The sequence below is a fragment of the Cucurbita pepo genome, chromosome LG15 (assembly GCF_002806865.2).
Source record: "Cucurbita pepo subsp. pepo cultivar mu-cu-16 chromosome LG15, ASM280686v2, whole genome shotgun sequence".
In the NCBI taxonomy this organism is placed as follows: Eukaryota; Viridiplantae; Streptophyta; class Magnoliopsida; order Cucurbitales; family Cucurbitaceae; genus Cucurbita; species Cucurbita pepo.
This window is the reverse complement of record NC_036652.1, coordinates 7,490,412-7,511,702: the sequence shown is the minus strand read 5'-3', so window position 1 is coordinate 7,511,702 and position 21,291 is coordinate 7,490,412. Positions and strand designations below refer to the sequence as shown.

Below are 21,291 nucleotides of genomic sequence, written 5' to 3'. Positions count from 1 at the left end.
TGGGTTTTTTTTTTTTTTTTTTTTTGTGTGAAAATAAGCTTAATTTCCGACTCTTTAGAGGGTTTAGAATAAATTTTGGATAACTTTAAAAAACCGGAACGTTTATTCTATAAATACTGTTTTAAAAAGTACTTAATTAATACTTATTTTCAAATGTTTTTACGACTTTTGAAATCGACTTTGATTCTTTAACGTAGTGTGAAGATTTAAACGAGTGTTTTTCATGTACTTAAAAGAACTTTTTTTCCCTCCATAAATCATACCTTATAATAAATAAGATAAATAATCAATGTTGCACGATTGTTTTCAAATGCTTTTGAATCAAGTAATTGTCGTGAACCAAAAATACTCAATAAAATACTTGTGATAAACATGATTCAAAAATGACTTAATTTATGATTTGGAAGTTCAAGTCTTCTTTTCACATTCATACCGTAATATTATTATAAAAAAGAAAAATCAAAGTGGCAGAGAACGATATCTTCAATTTAAGTATAACTCAGTAAATAAAATATCTTTAGTTTGATTTTTTTGCCACATTGTAATATTTAACCCATGTTGGACGACCCCTTGGAAACATGTGGACAAAGACAAAATAGACCGAAACGACCTATATTAATCTGTAGGTTGAAATGACCTATGTCGATTTGTAAGGATACTCTTCACTCTTAAAAGCGAGAAGTAGCGTAACCATGTCTACAGGAGAATGTCAAAACTATCCGAGTGATGGGTAATCCAAATCAAGATCAAATTATATGGTTAAAATCTTTTTAAGATATGGTTGAAAATGAAAGTTCACAATTATTTTATACCCCAACTGCTCCCTCTTTATTGTGCCTCCTATCTAACCCATTTTAAATCTTCCCATTAATAATTAATCTTATGATTTCAATTAATTATTTAAATTTGGAACAGACCCACCACTCCACATTCTTTAATCCTTGTTGTCCTGGTCTCTTGCTTGCATTATTAATTAATTAACCCACCCATCTTATATTTTATTCTTCATACAAACTTAGGTTTATTTTTTTAATTATAAACTTGAAATAATAAACATTTAATAACCCTTATCGGATCGTACGTATACATACGTATATACGTTCGTACCCGATGTAGTTGACCAAGAGCTCAAGAGGGCTTGGTCACAATGGTGGAAAATGAGAGGAAAATGGCCTAAGCAGCCCCTTCCACAGCCTTTTTAGACCTAAGCCTTGTCTGCATCCCTCCTTTGGGGTTTTCAGAGCAGCTACCTTCAAGATGTCACAATATCTTCTTTAATATGATTTGAATTCATAACCCAACAGCCTAATTTTTTGGACTCCTTCCCTGTTGACTAATTTTTCTGTCTTTAAATCTATTCGTGAGTAAACAAAGGGGTTAGGTAACGTCCGGGTTCAATCAGTCAAGTGGGGTTGATACAAAGTTTGTCCGTTTCTAACGGCTGGATATGAATTAGTAAAGTACACATAGGATATCAAGCCTTTGAAGGGACCGACTCGAGCACAAACTCGTTATAGTCCCTTCATTTTTCTGGTATATGAGGTAAACATAAGAACATGTTGATTTGAAAGGGTAGTTTTTGGAGGTTTAAGTGATATTGAATTACCTTGCACTGTGTCACGATCATGCTTGTCCAAGGCATCTTGCACATGGTTGCATGATGTCAAAACTCTTTCGTTGTATCACTTTATTGATTTCCTTTACTGCCTTCATGATGTATAGTTTTCTTATTGTATTTTCTAAGTGTATGACGTTTCAGCAGAATCATGTCTACGCCTGGTAAATCTAAAATGCCTTAGAATGTACTATAAGGGGAAGCGACTAGTTGTCAATTCTTCCTACCCTAAATTATATGTTATCTAAATCGTTGTGTTGTCTCTCACTTATAGCCTATAACATCGCTTTCAAACTTTCTTTAAAAAATCTCTCTGCCCCATTTTCTAAAACCTTCTCAAAACGAGGCCAAAGGCTTCCGTATGCGACGCAATCTTAAATTGGCTTGACTTACTCTATATCGGGAGTAAGTGCAAGAAAAGTGCACGGTTCCCATTCTCACATACTTGAAACAGTAAAATTTCAACAGCTTAAGATAAATTCTGATTGTTACTATCAGGCTTAAGAGGGGACCCATTTGATTGAAGATGATAAAAGCAGATACTTAGTACCTGCCATGCCATTATAAAGTCATTCTGAAGATGCCAAATTGTGGGGGCATGAGATTGGATCTTGTAGACTAATCTTCATGAGTCTACATCCAGAGGTCAAAGGCAAAGCATCTTGAAAACCTACAGAAACGCATAAGATGCAAAGGCAAAACAGGCACATAAATAATATGATGAGTGTATGACGTTTGGATGAGGTGAGGGAAAGGACATTAGAAATATATAGTAAGAAAGTCAGAGTTTTGATGATATCTTATAGAAGGCTTCTTGTGTATTATATTCCATTGCTTCTTGCTGAAGTATCAGCTATTTGGACGTCATATCAGAGGACCAATCAAGAGTTCCCCAAGTCTAAATGCTAGAAAACGAAGTTGTAGAGATGGAGGAGAAGTTTGGGTGGGTACTAATCATGAGTTACTATTCTACCAAACATATCCAGCAGCTCCTCATGCTTGGCCTTTGTTACTTCTAACTCCAGAGTTACCTTCCAAATATGCAAAAGGAAACGACGTCAGAATCGAATCGAGTATGGCCCGGAGATTTACGTGATAACATGATTCATGCTTAATATCTTGGAGAGCATGACTCTCCAATGTGGATGGATGGAAAAAGAACAAGAAAAAGTTTCCTAACCATCAAGTGTTTCCATTATGGTACCAAATATAATATATACAATATGTAGTCAGTCAATCAATTGCTAAAGGTCATCGGCTTCTTTTTCTTTGAAAATTTGTAATTGAAGGATCCACGTACGTTGTTGAGGATTGTTGGGAGGGAGTCTCACGTTGGCTAATTAAGGGGGATGACCATGGGTTTATAAGTAAGGAATACTATCTTATTGGTGTGAGGTCTTTTGGGTAAACCAAAAGTAAAGCCATGAGAGCTTAACATGGTTCGTGGTTTCTAACACGGTATCGGAGCCATACCCTTAACTTAGTCATGTCAATAGAATCTTCAAATGTCGAACAAACAAGTTTTGAGCCTCAAAGGTGTAGTCGAACAAAGGGTGTACTTTGTTCAAGGGCTCCAGAGAAAGGAGTCAGCCTCGATTAAGAGGAGGCTGTTCGAGGGCTCCATAAGTCTCAGGAGAGGCTCTATGGTGTACTTTGTTCGAGGGGAGGATTGTTGGGAGGGAGTCGCACGTTGGCTAATTAAGGGGATGATCATGGGTTTATAAGGAATACATCTATAAGGAATACATCACCATCAGTATGAAGCCTTTTGGGAAGACAAAAAACAAAGCCATGAGAGCTTATGCTCAAAGTGGACAATATTATACTATTTTGGAGAGTCGTGATTCCTAACATATGTATCGTAGTCAAAGAAATTTTGACATATCAGAAAGACACATGGTTTTCCTTCACCTAAACAGTAACCAATCTTTTAGTGATCAGCATATGTTCCATGTCCCAATTCAAAAGACTCGCTGCAAGTTACTGTTATAAAGCACTAAATCAAATAATAAAATGAAACATAGTTCTGTCGTCTTAAAAAGAGTTCTCTTTGTCTTAAAAAAATGCAAAACTGTAACATGTCAAACCCACCGCTAGCAGATATCGTCCTTTTTGGGTTTTTCCTTTCGGGCTTCCCCTCAAGGTTTTTAAAACGCATCTGCTAGGGAGAGGTTTCCACACCCTTATAAAGAATGTTTCGTTCCCCTCTCCAACCGTCTCGAGAGCTGCTGGAGGAGGTGGGTGGGGGAGAGAGAGAGAGAGAGAGAGAGAGAGAGAGAGAACTGACCTCCTTGAAGATTTCACTATAAGAAGTCTCTTCAAAGCCCTACACCAATTAAAAAGGATCTTTTAGGAAACACTGCAGAAAGAGTACGTTACAGGGGAAAGGTAAACTGTTGGTGATAACAAATCATGCTAACTTGAGTTGGTAAGTAAGACATAAATTTATCTAAACTTTCAACAAATTGGCTATTTTCTGGACAAAGAGACCAACCAATTTTTTGAACAAACTGAGAGACCCTTCATTTGATTCTCCAATTTTGGCTCGGAAAATATGGATCCCGAGGTTCTTGACTGCAAACCCCATCATCATCAGAACGGACTCTTTCCCAAGACCTTTACCACGGCTATGCTAACAAAAGCACAGATATAAGAAAGCTTAATGGACATTGCAATACACTGATCCCATAACAAATGAAGAACAAAATCCTTCCACAATATAATCCATACACATGGTCAAGAATGAACCCATAACATTCAAAGGAAAATGGGATGGTTACTAGTAAATGAAGATTCAAAAATTCATTCCACCGTTCTAGTTGCTACTTCTAAACAAGCCAGAATAACACAAAACGTATAAATTTCTTAAAGAAAATCAATAGCCAAGATCCTATGAAGAGAACCGTGGAAAACAATGAGGCATAGCAGAAATGAAGTTTATATTTACTATTACAGAATTTCATCATAGAAGAAAAGCAGAGATCAAGACGTGCAAAGACCATTACCAAACGCACTTCAGCAATCAAAGAATAAGAACATCTACACTAAAAGAAGATAAAATGTGGTACCTCTTGGGTTCAGCTATCATTATTTCAATCTCTGCTAAAAGGGAATCGTCCAGATCATTCATGTAAAGATTCACATCACCAACCATGGCTAGAAATGTACACAATAACAATTTATCAGACAGCGTATGTACAAAGCAAACTCAGAAAAAAAATCCTAAAAAAGGTAAGAAACCAACCAACCTTCAACACCAGGATGTCCATGGATGAATTTTCCCTCGACCAATTCCTTATCCAATACAATGAAAGTCTGCTCTGGAAAAAAAAAAAGAAAAAAAAAAAACCCCAAATCCATAAAAAAAAAGGGTAAGAAACAATATTGTCCCAGCGGAGTGCAACGATTCAAGAATTTTAACAAGGTTTCAGGCATTAATGCACGATCAAACACAACCCAGATGAAAATTTGATCAGATTATGAAAGGAAACAAACAATTCGTAGAATAAAACATCAAGAAAAAGTGAAAGAGAGATAGAAAGAGAACTATTTGGGTCTTGGGTCCAGGATAGTTGCATCTGGTATTCTTGATCAAGAGTGAGGGGCTCGGACCCTGTGGCTTGAAGCAGAGCTGGGTCTTTCATCCATTCGTGATACTTGGGTACGTGTGCTTCCATGTAAGGCACCAAAATTACCCTTTCCCCTTCTAAACTCACTCCATTTTTCTTCATCTCTCCCACCGCCACTCACTGTCAGACCTCTTCCTGGAATGGAAATGGATCCTCGACGGCAAGACAAACCAGTAGCAAGCACTAGCACAGCTCGAGACAGCAAAAAGGAGGACGAACCGCCACTTCCACGAGAAGCCCACCAATTCCATTTCATGAGCCAGGCTCAACATCCATCGCCCCATTCATTGATCGAACCCACTTAGTTGGGCTTCAGCTGAAAATGGCCCCAATAACATTTAGTTGTGTTTAGATTTTAATTTTCTATTTACTTTCATAACATTTCTACAGGGTTTTGAAATTTGAATTAAAAAAATAAGTGCAGTTGAGAGTTAGTTGTCTTCCGTGACAGTTAATACAAGATTGTCAAATTTTTCTTAAAATTTTATTTTATATTTTTTATTTGTTATAACAAAGGACTACAAGAAACTAATTTTAAATATTAAATTATTATTATAATTGAAAAATAGAAAAGAGATAAGGATTTATTCTATGGCCATTAGATTTCCATAATTCATTTTAGAAGGTAGCCACAGATAACTTATCTGATTTTATTTTTACTAAAAATTCTGAAATTTAAATAATTAATCTAATTATGAATTTTCAATTAATAGCTAAAGTTAAAAGACAAAAAAGAAAATTAAAAATTTCTTATGATGACGGGATTTAAAATTATATATCTTAGCAAATCAGCAATACTCGAGTTAATTCGAGTATAGCTAAGAAGGTTGAGAACGTAACTTAATCTTTACATTAAGATACAAATATAGGATGAAGGGAAAATGGAGTGTTTATGAGACACCAAATCATAGTAATGAGGACTAACTTATCTTCAAAGCTAAGTTTTGGTGAAAGTTTATGGCATTTTGGGCTAAGTGGGAGTAATGATGATGCATCACTCTCATCCTTCCATGCTTCTAAATTGCTCAATTTCCTAACATAATCCCCACCCACCACCCACCACTTTCTCTCTTTCTATCTATCTCTCTCCTCCTCCTCCGCCGCCGTCGAACACCATGCTCCGCCGTCATCTCCTCCTTCTCCTCCTCTCTTCTTTTGTCTCCGTCGCACTCTCCGCCCATTGCACCACCGTCACAGCCACCAAAACATTCCAGAAATGTATGAATCTCCCAACCCAACAGGCCTCCATTGCTTGGACTTTTCACCCCCACAATGCTACTTTGGACCTTGTCTTCTTCGGTAATTTCATTTCTCCGTCCGGCTGGGTTGGCTGGGGAATCAACCCCTCTTCGCCGGGGATGACCGGAGCTCGTGTTCTCATCGCCTTCTCCGATCCAAACTCCGGCCAGATCATTACACTCCCTTACATTCTTGACCCGACTGTTAAGTTACAGAGAAGCCCTCTTCTCTCTCGCCCTCTCGACATCCGTCTTCTTTCCTCCTCCGCCGCTTTATACGGCGGCAAAATGGCCACTGTACATAACGGCGCCGCCGTCCAAATCTACGCCACTCTGAAACTCACCCCAAACAAAACCAAAATTCATTTCATCTGGAACCGCGGCTTGTACGTCCAAGGCTACTCCCCAACCATCCATCCAACAACCTCCGACGACCTCTCATCAATCGCAACTCTCGACGTCGCCTCTGGCACCGCCGCAAGCCAGAGCGGTGGAATCGAGACACTTAGGGTTATCCACGGCATCCTAAACGCCGTATCCTGGGGACTCCTACTCCCAATCGGCGCCGTCACGGCTCGATACCTCCGTAACGTACAAGCCCTAGGTCCGGCGTGGTTCTACGCCCACGCCGGAGTCCAACTCGCGGGATTCGCGCTAGGAACAATCGGATTCGTGATTGGAATCCGATTAGGGGAGTTGTCGCCGGGAGTGGAGTATTCGCTACACAGGAAATTAGGGATTGCAGTTTTTACCCTAGGTGGATTACAGACATTAGCGCTGCTATTCAGACCAAAAACAACGAACAAATTCAGAAAATACTGGAAATCGTACCATCATTTTGTCGGATACGCGTGCGTGGTGATGGGAGTGGTGAACGTGTTCCAAGGATTCGAGGCGATGGCGGAGAGTGGATCGTACGCGAAATTGGCGTATTGCCTAGGGCTTTCGACGCTGGTAGGGGTTTGTGTAGCATTGGAGGTGAATTCATGGGTGGTTTTCTGCAGAAAATCGCAGGAGGAGAAGATGAGAAGAGAGGGACTGATCGGAGTTTCAGAGAAGGAAAGTGGAAGCTACAGCTAGAGGAAGAAGATGAAGACGAAGGAGAGCGACGGTTAACTTTTTTTTTAGTCAAAGCATTTGGTTTGACTTTTTTTATAATGCAAAATATTTATAGTGGTTTTTTTCCATTTTTTTCTTAAATTTTGTTGAAATTTCTTGTTAAGCATAAAAAAGTTTTCTTTTAATAAAAAGAAAGGGTAAATTCAATTCTTGCATGGAACATTTAGATTTTTGTGACAATTTTTTAAAAATTAATGAATTTATGTAAGTTTTAAACTTATATAAAATTATAAAAATGTCAAATATATTAATGATTTATTAGACGCGTAAAATTAAAAATTTATTAAACACAAAATTAATTTTTAATTATTTAAAATTTTCATTTTAATATCTATAGATATAGTATTTCTTGATGATGAAATTTTAGATAAATACATAATGAATTAGTCAAAGAAAAGGTCCTTTGAGATAGAAAATAATAATAATATCGAAAAAATACCTATCTCCTAGGCTAGTTTGATAGGAAATTTTAAAAAACGAGAATTTAAGTGAAAATAGCGTTAAATATGTGTTGGATACTAAACTTTTAATAGTGTTTCAAAAAGTATTTTTAAACTTTAAAAAGTTTCATTAATACCCTTTTAGAAGTGGATTGGTACTATATTTTAAAAGTACCCACAAAATTTAAAAATATTATTACCGTTAATATATAGACAAAAACCGTTTAATACACCTCATAAATTATCTCTAAATTTTTTAATGTTACTTCTGAAATTCATGGAGTATTTTTGAATTTCTTTTTTTTAAAATGTAAAGATGTTTTTTAAGTTTTAAAAAAATTAAGAGTATTAACAAATATTTTTGTAACCCTCTATTTTAATTCAAATATTAACGTTTTCTAATTAATCGAATTTTTTTTAAAGTTTATAGGTTTTTTTTATAAAATATTATACAATAAATATAATATAATCAATTCTACCAACAGTTGTCGCTTTGGCCGAGTGGTTAAGGCGTGTGCCTGCTAAGTACATGGGGTTTCCCCGCGAGAGTTCGAATCTCTCAGGCGACGGCTTTCCTTGTTTTTTTTTTCCTCTTCCTTTTTCAAAGGCATAAATACGTGCACGGTGAAATGAATTTGTAAATTATCATTTTTGTCATAAATAGTTTCAAATAATGACTTATTATTATTATTATTATTATTATAAATAGTTTAATTTTTATTATAAAATAGTTTCAAAATAATTACTTATTTATTCATTTATTTATTTTTATTATACATACTTTCATTTTTATTATAAAATAGTTTCAAAATAATGACTTTTTTTTTTTTTATTATTATTATAAATAGTTTCATTTTTATTATAAAATAATTTCCAAATCATGTTACTAATATCCGGTTTATCGACGATTCCGATTTTAATTTTATTATTCATAATTTAATAAATATGTACATGGCATGCTAAACAAGCAAGCATGTAGGCAAAGGTTTTAGTAAATGGCTACTTCCTTTACTTCTTCTTACCATACTTAAGTTTCCAGGAGATTCTTTATATATTCTCCATAACTGGTTTCTAAAGACCTGTTATGAGTTCTCATTTACAAATCCAGTCGATGGTTAATCTGATACATCGATCGACGCCAAAGGGCGGGAAATCCTGGCTTTCTTTTCTGTTTCCTACCTCCAAATAGGCGTATTCCTCTGAAGATCTTAAACAGACGACTTGCATAGTTTCGTTCATTCGAAAAGTTAACTGAGCCGATGCACCCCGTCACTTGTTCATGTGAGTTTCGTTTCTTGCTCGAGTATCTACTACTTTCCACATCAGGCAGTTTTGTTCTTCCTTCTGCTTTGCTGCTTGATATTGTCTCTGTTTTCTTTGATAATGTCTGCCTCTGAATACTCTTCTTCAAGGAAATCAGCTCTTGTTCCAGATTCATGATTCGGAAACTTGTCGACTCGTACTCCTTTCTTGAGGATTCATGCGGCGTCTGCATCACATGGTCCTTGTGTAGCAAGAAACTTAATGTTCGCCTTGGATCAGCTCCATCTGTATAAGGACTGTCACGTAGGTTCTGGCTGTTCGAGTTCGGAAATCTAGAGCTTGAAAGGCTCCCGGAGAACTCTCCATAATGTGCAAACCTAAATGAGCTCGAACACTCTTTGAACACCTGTTGAGTATTCAATTGCTGAACGAAAAGCGCCTGGACTATCAGACGAAGCGGCATCAACTCATTTTGCACAGCCTCAATGCATACCTCTTGTGATAGCTTCTGGCAGTTGAGGTACTTGCAGACTGCCCATTTTTCCTCTTGGGAAAGTTGTGACTGTGCCTGCAAAACAAATAAACACCAAGTTTTATGAAAAGGTAAACAGATTGTTAAGCAGTAATGCCATGAAGAATGTTGAGTTTATTCAAGATTTACCTGCAGGAATGTATTCACTGCCCTATAAAGGTGATTATGACTCTCTCGCCACAACGCAGGCACTTTATCGATGAGTTCGACAAATTGTTTTTGTCCAAGTTTCGGATCAGGAGCTATGTAGGTCAGATATTCATCCCACAACTCTGCCACAATTGAGTTGCTGCCTGAAGGGTTGTGATTCATTTTCATGTTCGAAGATACAAACGACTCTAATATCTTCTCCATCGTAGCTAACTCGATGCTCGAAGATATCGAGTCTGTCCCGGCTTTTGGAAGGAGAAAGTCTTCCACTTGTGCAAAATGTAATACTGATGCTATCTGGTCTAGCAGTTTTTGCAGGCTGTTGCTTTTGAGGCCAATTTCAAGTGATTTGGAAAGCAAGGCAAAGTAAAAGCCTACTGGAACCACTCTACTGGTCCTCTGTCCCATAGGCAGAAGAAGATCAAGAAGACCTTGTAAAATAAATGAAACCTTTTCATTTGCTTCATCATCGATCTTCTCGTCAGTACCGTCCCAGTATTGGCGTGTTTTTTCGGAAAGAATCCATTTGTTCGCATAGAAGACAATGATCGGGTTCACATATTTTTCTTTCATACCTTGTCTTCTCAGGGATCCCACTACTCTTTTGAAGAATTCAAATGGTAGCCCTATAAGGTCCTTGATCCAAAGATCATGGCACAAGATTTCTTTTACCATTTCACAGCTCCAAACCTGACTTGCCAATGCATCTATAGTTACGACTGGTTGGTCTCGTCTTCTCTCGGGGTCAAGGATCTCCATACAAGCCATGAAGGCGAGCGATTCAATGCAACGACTTACAATTAACAGATCCTCAGACCAGGGAAGCAATTGTTGGCACTTTTGGAGTACAATTAGTGTATCGTCCCAGCTTTGGAAGACCACTTGATTCAAATAGATATCGAACCGCTCACATAGATTACTGGAACAATAATTACCTGTCATTTCAAGAAACTCTGCAGCGCAACGGAGGGCTGCTACGTTAAAAGGATCTACAAGAGTAGACGAGCCATAGATAAACAGTGCTAGTAACTCAAAGGTTTCGGGTCCTCCGGGAAAGTCCGATGGGAGCTCATACTCGGTCGATTCATTCAACCTTTTCTGGAAGTATCCACTCTTTGACAGGAGAGGATGCTGCAGAGTAACATGCTTAAAGTTTAACATTCTCATTTCTTTCTTCTAGGTGGAGGCAGGGAGATGAAATTTAGAAAGAAAAGAACAAGGAAAGAAAGAAATAAAGAAGAGAACAAACTCCACTGATATATTTCCCAAATTATCTTTACCTTGTGTAGGTTGAAAATCCTATCACCAACTCGAATCCGAACAGAAACAGGCAAACCAGTTTCTTGGCTCCTGAGACATAATCAATCCACTTAATCAGAAAACAAGGCAAAATCAAAGATGAAACAATATAATCTCAAAACCAGTGAGAATCCAACCATGAAATGATCTTGATCTTGAGCAAAACCCCGATATTCGGTGAAGTGAACGGACTCGAGGCCACTGATCTGACTTTGGGGCTGATCACTTCCATCAACAGAGCTCGCTCCTAAAGGACCTTCAAACCAGAATTTATGAAAGTTTCAGAGAGATAAATGAGTTGGGAATTCTCTAAACTGAAGCAATTTCCTATAGTGAATAATGTCACGCCTTCTTATGGCCATAATGGCAGACACCCATCTCAGGAATCGAAGAAATAAGAACAGCCAAAGATTTTAGGAAAGTGTTCAAGTTTGTCCACATATATTCGTGCAGTTTTTATTCATTCCAAGTCAAAAGTCAAATGCACACGAGTGTAATCTCCATACCCATATTATATGGCTTCAAAAACGTTCTCGGTTGCTGAAAACTTGAATTCTTGAACTTCTAAAACGTCTTGGTCATTAGAATAAGGTTAGCCTTCTCCCTCTTTTCCTTGTCATGTGAACCATATTTTGGGTTCTTTTCGTCGCTATCCTCTTGTATTCCTTCATTATTATATTGTTTTTTTGCATTTGAGTAGTCGAATCAGATCTGACGGGGAACCACAACCTGGAAAAAAGAACCATAAAATGAGCATAGAAATTAAACAAGAGTTAGAAAACAGTTGAATTATGGAAGAAGTTTCATGGCAAACAGCAACATACCCAAGACGGCACGGCTTGGGAAAATGCCTTGGAAAGAGGGCGGCGCTTGCTTCCCCGCAGCATGTTTCTCAATCCCAAGGCTTGCTTTTGTTAAGTTCGCTGCAGAGTGAGATACCTGTACAACTTCATTTTACGCTACTAATTATTACTTCAGAGGCAAGATTCCTTCTGTCATCCATTAAACATTGAATACAAATCCACAGAAATGTACAATACAATTTGAGAGTTCAACCAAAAAACTACACATTTCTTGAACGATGGAACTGCCATTCCATGATTCCAGTACTTGAGATCCCCGTTCTTTGTAATTGAAAGGTGGAAATTGATCAAATCAACGCTTACAGAAATTAAGTGCAGAAGTGATAGCCACGGCATCATAGGAGCCATATTTTAAGACTCCATGATTATCAAATGGGCGGTTCATCAGCTTTGAAATATCCAAAAATGTTAGGAACCTCTTAACAATGACATTGAACAGAAGGGATTTTCAAGACAGAATAGTTAGAATTCATGAAGCAGTTCTATTGATTGGAAAAAATTAAATCACCAAGCAGGATTAGAATCTTCTTTAACAGAAGGTGACCTTGAGCCAAAGCTCCCATCTCTAGCAAACCTAGACAAACTCCTCCCACTTTTAGGCGTTGCAGAACTCGGGCTTCCACCTCGGTAACTGGCACGGAGGGTTTCATCAAATGAAGATGACGACTTGGCTATTGCATTCCTTACAAACTTCTGGGCGGCTGGAGAGAGCGTCCTTCGAACACTTGGGCTAGCACTTCCTCCTCTAACAGGTGATGGCAATGGTGGCTTCTGAAACATCTTTGATTTCTCCCTTAGCTTTCGTGCAGCCTCCCTTGAGAGTGAATGAGCCTTCTGATCTCGAGCAGGTGGACATGGAATATTAAATCGTGGCCCATCAATAGTACCACCGATGTCGATAGGCGTCTCCTCAGGATCTAGTCTTAAGGGCGTACCTTCAATTTCACCCCATGTAATAAATGGAGATTCATCAACACCAGGGGCAGGGGACGGTGTACGGACAAAACTGTAGCCATTCTCAGCCTTCTTCCCCGATTCTATATAAAATGGATTTGGGGTTTTCCTCAAATCCCCCAAATCGTACTTCTTCAATCGATCCCCATCTCGATCCATCACAGGATGTGGGGTAGTTCCAGCCACAGGGGTATAGAGCACTTCAACTGTACCATCGTCTTTTGGTCTCGCATCGATCAATTTACCATGGAACCGAGTGCTTGCTCGGCTAATTTCTTTGGTTAAGCTCTTCAATCTAACAGCCCTTTCTTCATCTGTCAGTGGAGCCTCACCTCTATCGGAAGGATGATACATCAACAAATTTTTTGCAGTGTAGTTCCATCCTTCCAAGGTACTCGGTGGCTGATCGGAGGTCCCATAACCATCAGTTATTCTATCTCTCTTTACATCCTCAATTGATTTCACATCCTCCTTCTCACCCTCCGTCAAATACGCGTATCTCTCCTTCCTCTTCCTATTATCTTTGTCCAGTATTTTTGAAAAACTTAAATTATCCTCGCTCGTATATTGCCTAAAAAACTCATCAAGTGACAGCGATTCATCCATCACCTTGCCGTTACAATCACCCTCCTCCGTTTCACCGGAAATTCCACTTCCACCAACGCTGGGGGTTTTCGGTGTTTTGCCCTCAAATTCATCAAACGGAGTAAAATTTCTCATAAAAGTGGAACCAGGTGTTCGGGACTTACCATCTGGATTCAAACGTTTAACCTTCTGACCACGACGCTCCATGATCTTCAACTGCGCATCTCGAATTAGAATCGGATCTCCACTTTTAATCGCTTCAAGCCAATCCATACGATCTCTGAGTTTCGAAATGTCGGGAAAGTAATCACGCTCAATAATCTTCTCAATCGCTTCCACATAAGTATCCTCATCAAGAACCTCAGGATGTTTCCTAGAGCTCCGAGGCGTAATCGAAGACGAACTCCGCGGATTCTCGATCGAATTCTCGGAAACCGTCGACGGCGAAGGGGATGAGATATGCCGGGGAGAACGACCCGGAGAAAGAAGCATGATCGAAAAGCTAGATTAACAAATTCCAATCGAAAATCCAAAAGAAAATTCAACGACCTGAAATCGAAGAAGATCGGGAAAAATTATGCCTTCCTCTAGGGCTTGGAATATCATGATCTTTGTTAAACGAAGCAAAATCTAAAGCTGTCACCAACCCATCGGCCAATGGTTTGCAACACGTGTGAATTCCACATTAGCACGTGACTTAATTTTTTTTTTTTTTTTTAATTGCTGAAAGGCCCTCAAGCTTTGAGAATTTGCAGTAATTTTCAATAAAATTTTGCTTATTTACAAATTATAATGCTTTCGAAGATATTAAGGTTTGAAGCATGAACTGCCTCTCTCAACTAACTGTAACTGTTCATATTGTACGCTGAAGAACACAAGCCATGCTCCTTCTCTGCTATAAATTCACCAAAAATCTCATGAATTCAAACACATTTTCCAAGCTTCTGATCTAACCCCATATGGCTGCTCCCTGGTTTTTCGTTCTTCTCTTCTTCGTCGGAAAAGCTCAGGCTACCCCGATCGACCAACCCGACCTGAAGTAGCCATGGACAACATGATATCGAAATCTTACCACGGGTTTGTCATACTACTCAAGATCCTAAACAGCTCCCATAAAGACTGGCAAAATTCAGAGCTAACCTTCTTCATGCCCCCTGATCAGGAACTTTCTCAAGCTGCTATCTCCCCCGAACGAATACACGATTTCGTTCTAAACCATTCTATCCCCACTGCATTACTGCTCAACAATCTTCTACACTTCCCGAACGGCAGCCTGGTTCCATCAAGCATCCCGAATCGAATGATCAGGATAACCAACTGCAGAAAGATGAGCGTGTGTGTGAACGATGCACGAATCGTCACCCCAAACGTGTGCTTAAACTCATCCATAAGATGTCATGGTATAAGCACGACTATGACATATGACCGAACTTCCTTTTCAGACACTTCACCTGTGAAGCAGAGTTCGGCCGAAACTATAGCTCAGCGAAACGAAAAGAAAGCGGAAAAGTACTTACAGTCGACAGCAAAGAAGATGAACCGTCCCCTGCACTGAATCCATCCGCCTCGCCATCACCACAAACCTTTCTAATAAGGCATAATGTTCGATTTCATTATTGTTATAAACAATCTACTTAAGTTCGAGATAATAGAAGCAATGAATCACTTGATTACGTTAACGATACGAGTATCGAACGATCTAGAAAGAACAGCTTCATAAATTACCAGACAACAAACGAACATAACCGACAACGTTTTGATTTACACGACGTTGAGCTCCGAAGAATTCTCATTCATTTAGCTGAATCAGGCTTAGAGGAACTGTAGAGAAGATCTTGAATTTTAGAATACAAAAGCATCTGGGATGGATCAGCTCCACCACTACTACTTTCTTGTAGCTTAATCTTTTCGAGCAAGTACTGTTTTTCGGCCTCGGCTTCGTTCAGACGTTGTTTCAGGTAATTGCTAGCGTATTCTTCCTCGGACTTGTCGGTTTTTGCAAGAGCAATCCTCTGAAGTCTCTCCGCCTCTCGTTTCGCCTCGTTCGCCTTAAGTTGAAACATATCAGCTTCTGCACATTTAAGCCTAACGATTTTCTCCAGTTCTTCGATTTGTAGCTTCTTTCTCTGTCGGTCGAGCTTTATCTCAGCTGCTTCCTTCGCCTTATCTTCAACCTCGCGGTTAAAGGCCTCGACATCCATACGAGCCTTTTTCCAGCTTCTCATCTTCTCATTAGCAACAATTTCCATCTTTTTTATAACCTCCTGCACCACTTCTGCAATTCGGTTGCACGCTTCCTGCGGAGCGGCTAACCTTCCCTCTTCCCCGTTTTCAAGACTACTTATAGCATCCGTCTCGTTCTCTTCATTAAGACCAATGACATTAGATTTCTATTACTATTACTACTAAAAGTGTATAGCCACCAAGTAGATATGACTAGAAAATGGCTCAAATACCCGGATAAAAGAAACACGAAACACGAAACACCGAAAAAAGCTACTTTCAAATAATCTCAGCTCATTCGAAGCATACCAAAGACGGGTTATATCTACTATCATCAAGCAAAACCAAAAATATAAAGACCTTATCGATACATACCTCGAAAAAAAGTCAATATTGCTCGGCACGCTGCTGTCGACTCCAAAACTCCACTCTTCATTTTCTCTTTGAGTTCTTCACATTTCGAAAAAAGTTTCCTCCCTCCATGGTCCTCGCTTGCACGAAAAATTCTACCGACAAAATCAAGCTCCTTAACGAGAGACTCCTGATCCCATGAAGGTGCACAATGTTGAAAAACGTCTCTAACCCAACCAAGTAGCTCAGACGTCCGATGGCAAGCTGGGCATTTGAAATGCATTTCGGTTCGCGCTGTCCCGATTCTTACAGAAGAGCCCACGCAGATCTTTCCATCACGAATTGCACAGTCCGTGTGAGACCAATGAGAACACAAGTCACAACCGATCCATCGACATGTGTTAACTTCAAAATCGAACTTGTTGCATATTACACACATACAGAGATTGCAGAAACCGTTTCGACCGGTACATATCTCACAAGTGCAGTCATCAGCTGGAAGCTGGTTTTGACAAGCAATATTTCGACACCTCTTATACAGAAAAACCTCGACGAGCGTAGTCTGAGAGAGGCTAATATTTGGATGCAAGAACGCTTGAATTCCAGTATTGATGGCAACTAGAATTTCGAGCTGCACCCTATGAGCCATAACCAATGTCTTTGCAGTTAAATCGGTTCTACGTTGAACGAGCTTCTGCAAAATAAAAATCTCGTCTATCTGTTGCGCGCCACCATTTCCATCGAGAATAATTCGAAGTCCACTCTTCAAATTGTCTAGAAAATCCTCTGGTAAGCGATGCATCTTTTCTGCGATTAGCTCGATTCTGTCTCGTGCTATGTCACGAAGGGAGACTTTATCAGAACTAGAAAGACGATGAACGACCGACTGCTCCACGAAGTCGTTATCTGCCTTTCCATTTTCCATTTTCTTTCCCATTACTCCACCAATAGGCCAAGTTTCCTGAGAACTGGCGCTCTCAGCAGGAGACTCATGAACTTGTTCAGAATTAGATCTCGGTACGTCAGGTGATAGTCGAGTATCTGAGGAAACTAACGCAAGAGATGTCTGCAGTCCCTCTGGCCGTGACGGTTGACGTGTGGGAATCATCTTTGATGCAGGCTGGTGATGAATGTTGGAACCAGATGAGGCAACCATTAATCTTACTGTAAAAAGGAAAAAAAAGCGATGAAGTTAACCATGGCAGAGACAGTGCCATAATTATAGTTACAGGATAGAGTGCATAAAGAAAAGCCCTTCCTGCAATGCACTCAGGGAGGGAGAAGAAAGAGTTTGGGATTCCATGTGAGATCCGACATGGGGAGGAGAACGAAACACCCTTTATAAGGTTGTGGAAACCTCTCCCTAGCATACACGTTTTAAACACCTTGAAGGGAATCTCGAAAGGAAAAGTCCAAAGAAAACAATATCAGCTAGTGGTGGGCTTTGACCGTTACAAATGGTATTAGAGCCACACACTGGGTGATGTTACCAACGAGGAGGCTGAGCCATGAAATGGGGTGGACACGAGGCGGTGTGCCAGCAAGGACGCTAGGCCTTGAAGGGTGTGGATTGGGGGTCGCACATCGATTGGAGGAACAAGTGTCAACAAGGACGCTAGCCTCGAAGAGGAGTGGATTGTGAGATTCTACATTGGTTGGGGAAGAACGAAACACCCTTTATAATGTTGTGGAAACCACCCCCTAGCATTCACGTTTTAAAAACCTTGAGAAGAAGCGTGAAAGGAAAAGCCCAAAGAGGACAATATCAACTAGCGGTGAGCTTGGACCGTTATAAATGGTATCAAAGCCAGACACCAAGCGATTTGCCAGCGAGGAGACTAAGCCCCAAAGGGGGTTGACACGAGGCAGTGTGCTAGCGTTGGCCCCGAAGGGAATGGATTGGGGAGTCCCATATCGTTGGAGGATGCTAGCCCCAAAGGGGGGTGGATTGTGAGATTCCACATCGATTGGGGAGGAGAACAAAACACTCTTTATTGGAAACCTCTCCCTAGCATACGCATTTTAAAAACGTTGAGGGAAAGCTCACAAGTGAAGCACAAAGAGGACAATAGAACCACAAGCAACAAACCCAGCTCAAAACTAGACCAACAACAACGTAATTACAACTGAACACAGAACCCAGATCTCCTAGCATCGCCGGAACAAAAGCTCAAGAAACGTTTTAAGATAAGACAAACATGCCAATCTCCCAGAACACACAAATCCTCACTATAAGTTCATATCCAAGTAAGAAACAGAATCAAATGAAAATTCAAAGATCAAGCAGGAACTTCCCAACTCAAATACAGAACCAGAAAGCTAAGACAAGAAGAAAGAGTGCTCACCCACCAAACGAATTCAATAATCTTAGCCGATAAAAGCAGCGATAAAGGTCAGAAATCAGAAAGGGTCGAATTAGGGTTCATAATGAAGCAATTTCAGAGCCTTGAAGATGAAAGACAAACGAGGGGCGGTAGAGGTTCGAGTAGCGAACCCTTACAGAGAAGAAACAACAAAGGCGGGGTCTGGCGAGTAGAAATGGACCAAGTAGGGTCAGCACAGGGTTCAACGAAACGCCTAAATTGTGTTTTTTTTTTCCATAAAAATAAATAATTAAATAAGGATGTCGTTCGATTTATTTAATTTTTTTTTTCGGAGAATACGACAATTAAATATTTCTAATAACTAATTTCATTTAAATTTGAATTTGGTTTCTTTTCTCTCTAAATTCGTTAATTATTCACTCCTATAATTTTAGATTTAATTTTCATTTACAAATTTGATATCCTCAGATTTTTTTATTTTACAAACTCTTTAGACTGTCAGGTTTTTGATTTTATAACTCTTTAGACCTGTCGTGGCACTGAGGTTTTTGATTTCTTTAACGTCTCATTTTCCTTTTTCCAAAATACTAAACGTCTTGTCTGGTAGTGGTTCGGATCTTAACCATATCATTTCGTCTCATCAATCCTAGGGAAACTTCTAATATAGGTCTTCATTCATATCGTAGTCTTAGCTTATCAATAGGTTTTCTATGGACATTACACGACCCCTCGATACCTCTCAAAACACTCAACGTTTAGTCTAGTAGTGGTTCGGATGTTGACCGAGTCATTTCACCTTATCAACTCTAAAAAAAAGTCTTCCTTCATGTCATAGTCGTAGCTTATCAACATGTCTTCTATGGTCGATCCACTACCTTTAGAGCAGCTGCGACACGCCTCAACACGAGAGAATCAAGTAGTTCTAGATTCCACAAAAAAAGAGGTACGAGCTATTCAATCATCCACTCTGATGTAAATTGAGTGAAACGAGACAAATCTCATGAAAATGAAAGATCTATATACCGAAAAGTTTTGAAAAGTTTTAAGAAGTAGTCACAAGACTATTACTTACAAAATGTGGCAGACCATCATCAATAGAATACATATATATTGATCACAATAGATATCAGTTCATCACACACTATTCATTCTCTAAGTGGGGAGAAAAGCAAGCAAATAAACTATAGATGAAGGGTGGTATCAACATCAACATCAACATCAGGAGTATCATAACTTCTGAACGTAATGGGTATCACCTTGGTGTCACCAGGCATCAACCTGCCTTCATGGCTATCAACTTGCTTACCGGCATTACCCAAATTCAGGCCAAGTGAGAGGGAATTGAAGGCCAAGTCTCTTGAGGTTGACAAGCTATTTGAATCGGATAACAGCTTAACAACCTCCTTCTTCTCCCTCCTTACCTTATCTTTCTGCAACTGCCTGAACCTTTCTTGTAACAAAGCTATGGAGGTACCAACAATGGCGGGCTCACTACTATGCCTACTCATCTGCATAACGCTCAAAAGGGTCGATGACGACGGTCGAGTTTAAGCTGCTGCAACTGCTGGAGAATGTGTACTTATAATAGGATTAGAATGTTTTGGTCTTATCATACAGAGGAGAATCAGCTGCCTTGAAAGCAAATCCAAATAGCAAGAGTTTAATGCTGCTCTAGTGAGAGTTGGGTTGGTGAATATATTAGGGAAAAGGGGTTTTGATTGAAAGAAAATGTGTGTAACAAGTCCAAACCAATGATGGATGGTAGCGTTTGGAAGGAAGCTTGAGGAATAATAGGTTAGGTAATGGTTTGTGTCATTTAGTACAGTCGTGGCTGAAAAGAAGATGCAGCATTTGTGACAAGGAATCGCTACACAGTAAGATTTGAATTATTTCATTGATCGAATGTCTCAAGACAAGAACAATAGATTGAGTTTTGAGTCATTCCACAAGCAAGATCGATTATGTCTTGCTTGAATGATTATAAGTAATATGAACCAAGAGACATCAATCATACAATATGCTTAAATAAAGATGTGAAAAAAATATTGTTGAAATTATCAAAAAATATTTCAATTCATGCCACATTGAAGAAGAATGAAGTTCCATGTTATACAATTTAGAGTAAGTTAGACTAATAGTTTCATTTTGAGGCTATATAAAGTCATGTATGTTGTATTTGCGGAAAATATAGTAAAGAGCATTTGTGCTTTAGCCAAATTTGCAATTCTAAGTTGCATGTAGTTCGACACAATCAATCTTGCTTGTAGAGTGATTCAAATCTCAAACAAGTGTTCTTGCCTCGAGATATTTGATCAACAAGAATCATTCACGTGATTCAAATCTCAAACAAGTGTTCTTGCCTTGAGATATTCGATATTCGATCAACAAGATAATCCGAATCTTATTCCTCTTGTAGTGATTCCTTACCTTATCAATAAGCGTGCATTCTAAACTATATAGAACGGTAAAGTAACTTGGTTCTTGAAATCCTAAGTTTATTTTCCTCCGCTTATTAATACGTTAAACTCCGCTTATTCTTCCCTCACTCACTCACAAAGAGGAGGCACTAAATAAACCTTAAAACATATTACATAGACACCGTAAGTAACTCTAAATTATTCTTCCCTCAATATTTTCCATAAGTTATATTTTGTTCATGGCTTTTGAATGGGACAGGGGAAGCGAGAATCAAGGGACAAGACAAGG

At 39.1% G+C, this 21,291-nt stretch overlaps 6 protein-coding genes and 1 non-coding gene across 9 annotated transcripts; 3 read left to right on the top strand and 4 right to left on the bottom strand.

The window, feature by feature from the left end:
* Positions 1-2,324: 2,324 nt before the first annotated feature.
* On the bottom strand, positions 2,325-5,533 carry LOC111811812 (N-acetyltransferase 9-like protein). Its single transcript, XM_023698851.1, has 6 exons — positions 5,163-5,533; positions 4,864-4,935; positions 4,684-4,771; positions 4,110-4,242; positions 3,903-3,941; positions 2,325-2,646 (listed from the first exon to the last, which is right to left on the bottom strand). The coding sequence occupies exons 1-6, from the start codon at positions 5,344-5,346 to the stop codon at positions 2,566-2,568; spliced, it is 597 nt and encodes a 198-aa protein (XP_023554619.1). The 5' UTR covers positions 5,347-5,533; the 3' UTR covers positions 2,325-2,565.
* Positions 5,534-6,056: 523 nt separating this feature from the next.
* LOC111811721 (cytochrome b561 and DOMON domain-containing protein At2g04850) lies at positions 6,057-7,632 on the top strand. The gene has a single exon (XM_023698736.1). The coding sequence runs from the start codon at positions 6,360-6,362 to the stop codon at positions 7,560-7,562; it is 1,203 nt and encodes a 400-aa protein (XP_023554504.1). The 5' UTR covers positions 6,057-6,359; the 3' UTR covers positions 7,563-7,632.
* Positions 7,633-8,528: 896 nt separating this feature from the next.
* TRNAS-GCU lies at positions 8,529-8,610 on the top strand. Its single transcript has one exon. It is a non-coding gene; the product is annotated as a tRNA-Ser (tRNA).
* A 417-nt stretch (positions 8,611-9,027) lies between these two features.
* On the bottom strand, positions 9,028-12,382 carry LOC111811663 (BTB/POZ domain-containing protein At5g48130-like). The gene is made up of 6 exons (XM_023698653.1): positions 12,110-12,382; positions 11,792-12,014; positions 11,423-11,541; positions 11,267-11,336; positions 9,966-11,117; positions 9,028-9,872 (listed from the first exon to the last, which is right to left on the bottom strand). The coding sequence occupies exons 3-6, from the start codon at positions 11,515-11,517 to the stop codon at positions 9,138-9,140; spliced, it is 2,052 nt and encodes a 683-aa protein (XP_023554421.1). The 5' UTR covers positions 11,518-11,541; positions 11,792-12,014; positions 12,110-12,382; the 3' UTR covers positions 9,028-9,137.
* A 217-nt stretch (positions 12,383-12,599) lies between these two features.
* Positions 12,600-14,268, bottom strand: LOC111811689 (protein DGCR14-like). The gene has a single exon (XM_023698684.1). It carries the CDS (start codon positions 14,177-14,179, stop codon positions 12,653-12,655), a length of 1,527 nt encoding a protein of 508 aa, XP_023554452.1. The 5' UTR covers positions 14,180-14,268; the 3' UTR covers positions 12,600-12,652.
* Positions 14,269-14,431: 163 nt separating this feature from the next.
* Positions 14,432-18,832, bottom strand: LOC111811677 (OBERON-like protein). Of its 3 annotated transcripts, none has more exons than XR_002817585.1 (6): positions 18,607-18,832; positions 16,286-17,425; positions 15,413-16,049; positions 15,205-15,274; positions 14,828-15,004; positions 14,432-14,721 (listed from the first exon to the last, which is right to left on the bottom strand). XR_002817585.1 is itself a non-coding variant. In XM_023698672.1 (3 exons), the coding sequence occupies exons 2-3, from the start codon at positions 17,415-17,417 to the stop codon at positions 15,481-15,483; spliced, it is 1,701 nt and encodes a 566-aa protein (XP_023554440.1). In that variant the 5' UTR covers positions 17,418-17,425; positions 18,607-18,832; the 3' UTR covers positions 15,327-15,480. The 3 variants fall into 3 exon arrangements, 1 of the variants encoding a protein (XP_023554440.1); XR_002817586.1 differs by having other exon boundaries at positions 18,611-18,832; XM_023698672.1 differs by lacking the exons at positions 14,432-14,721; positions 14,828-15,004; positions 15,205-15,274 and having other exon boundaries at positions 15,327-16,049.
* LOC111776440 lies at positions 14,733-15,242 on the top strand. The gene has a single exon (XM_023655875.1). The coding sequence runs from the start codon at positions 14,733-14,735 to the stop codon at positions 15,240-15,242; it is 510 nt and encodes a 169-aa protein (XP_023511643.1).
* Positions 18,833-21,291: the final 2,459 nt, after the last annotated feature.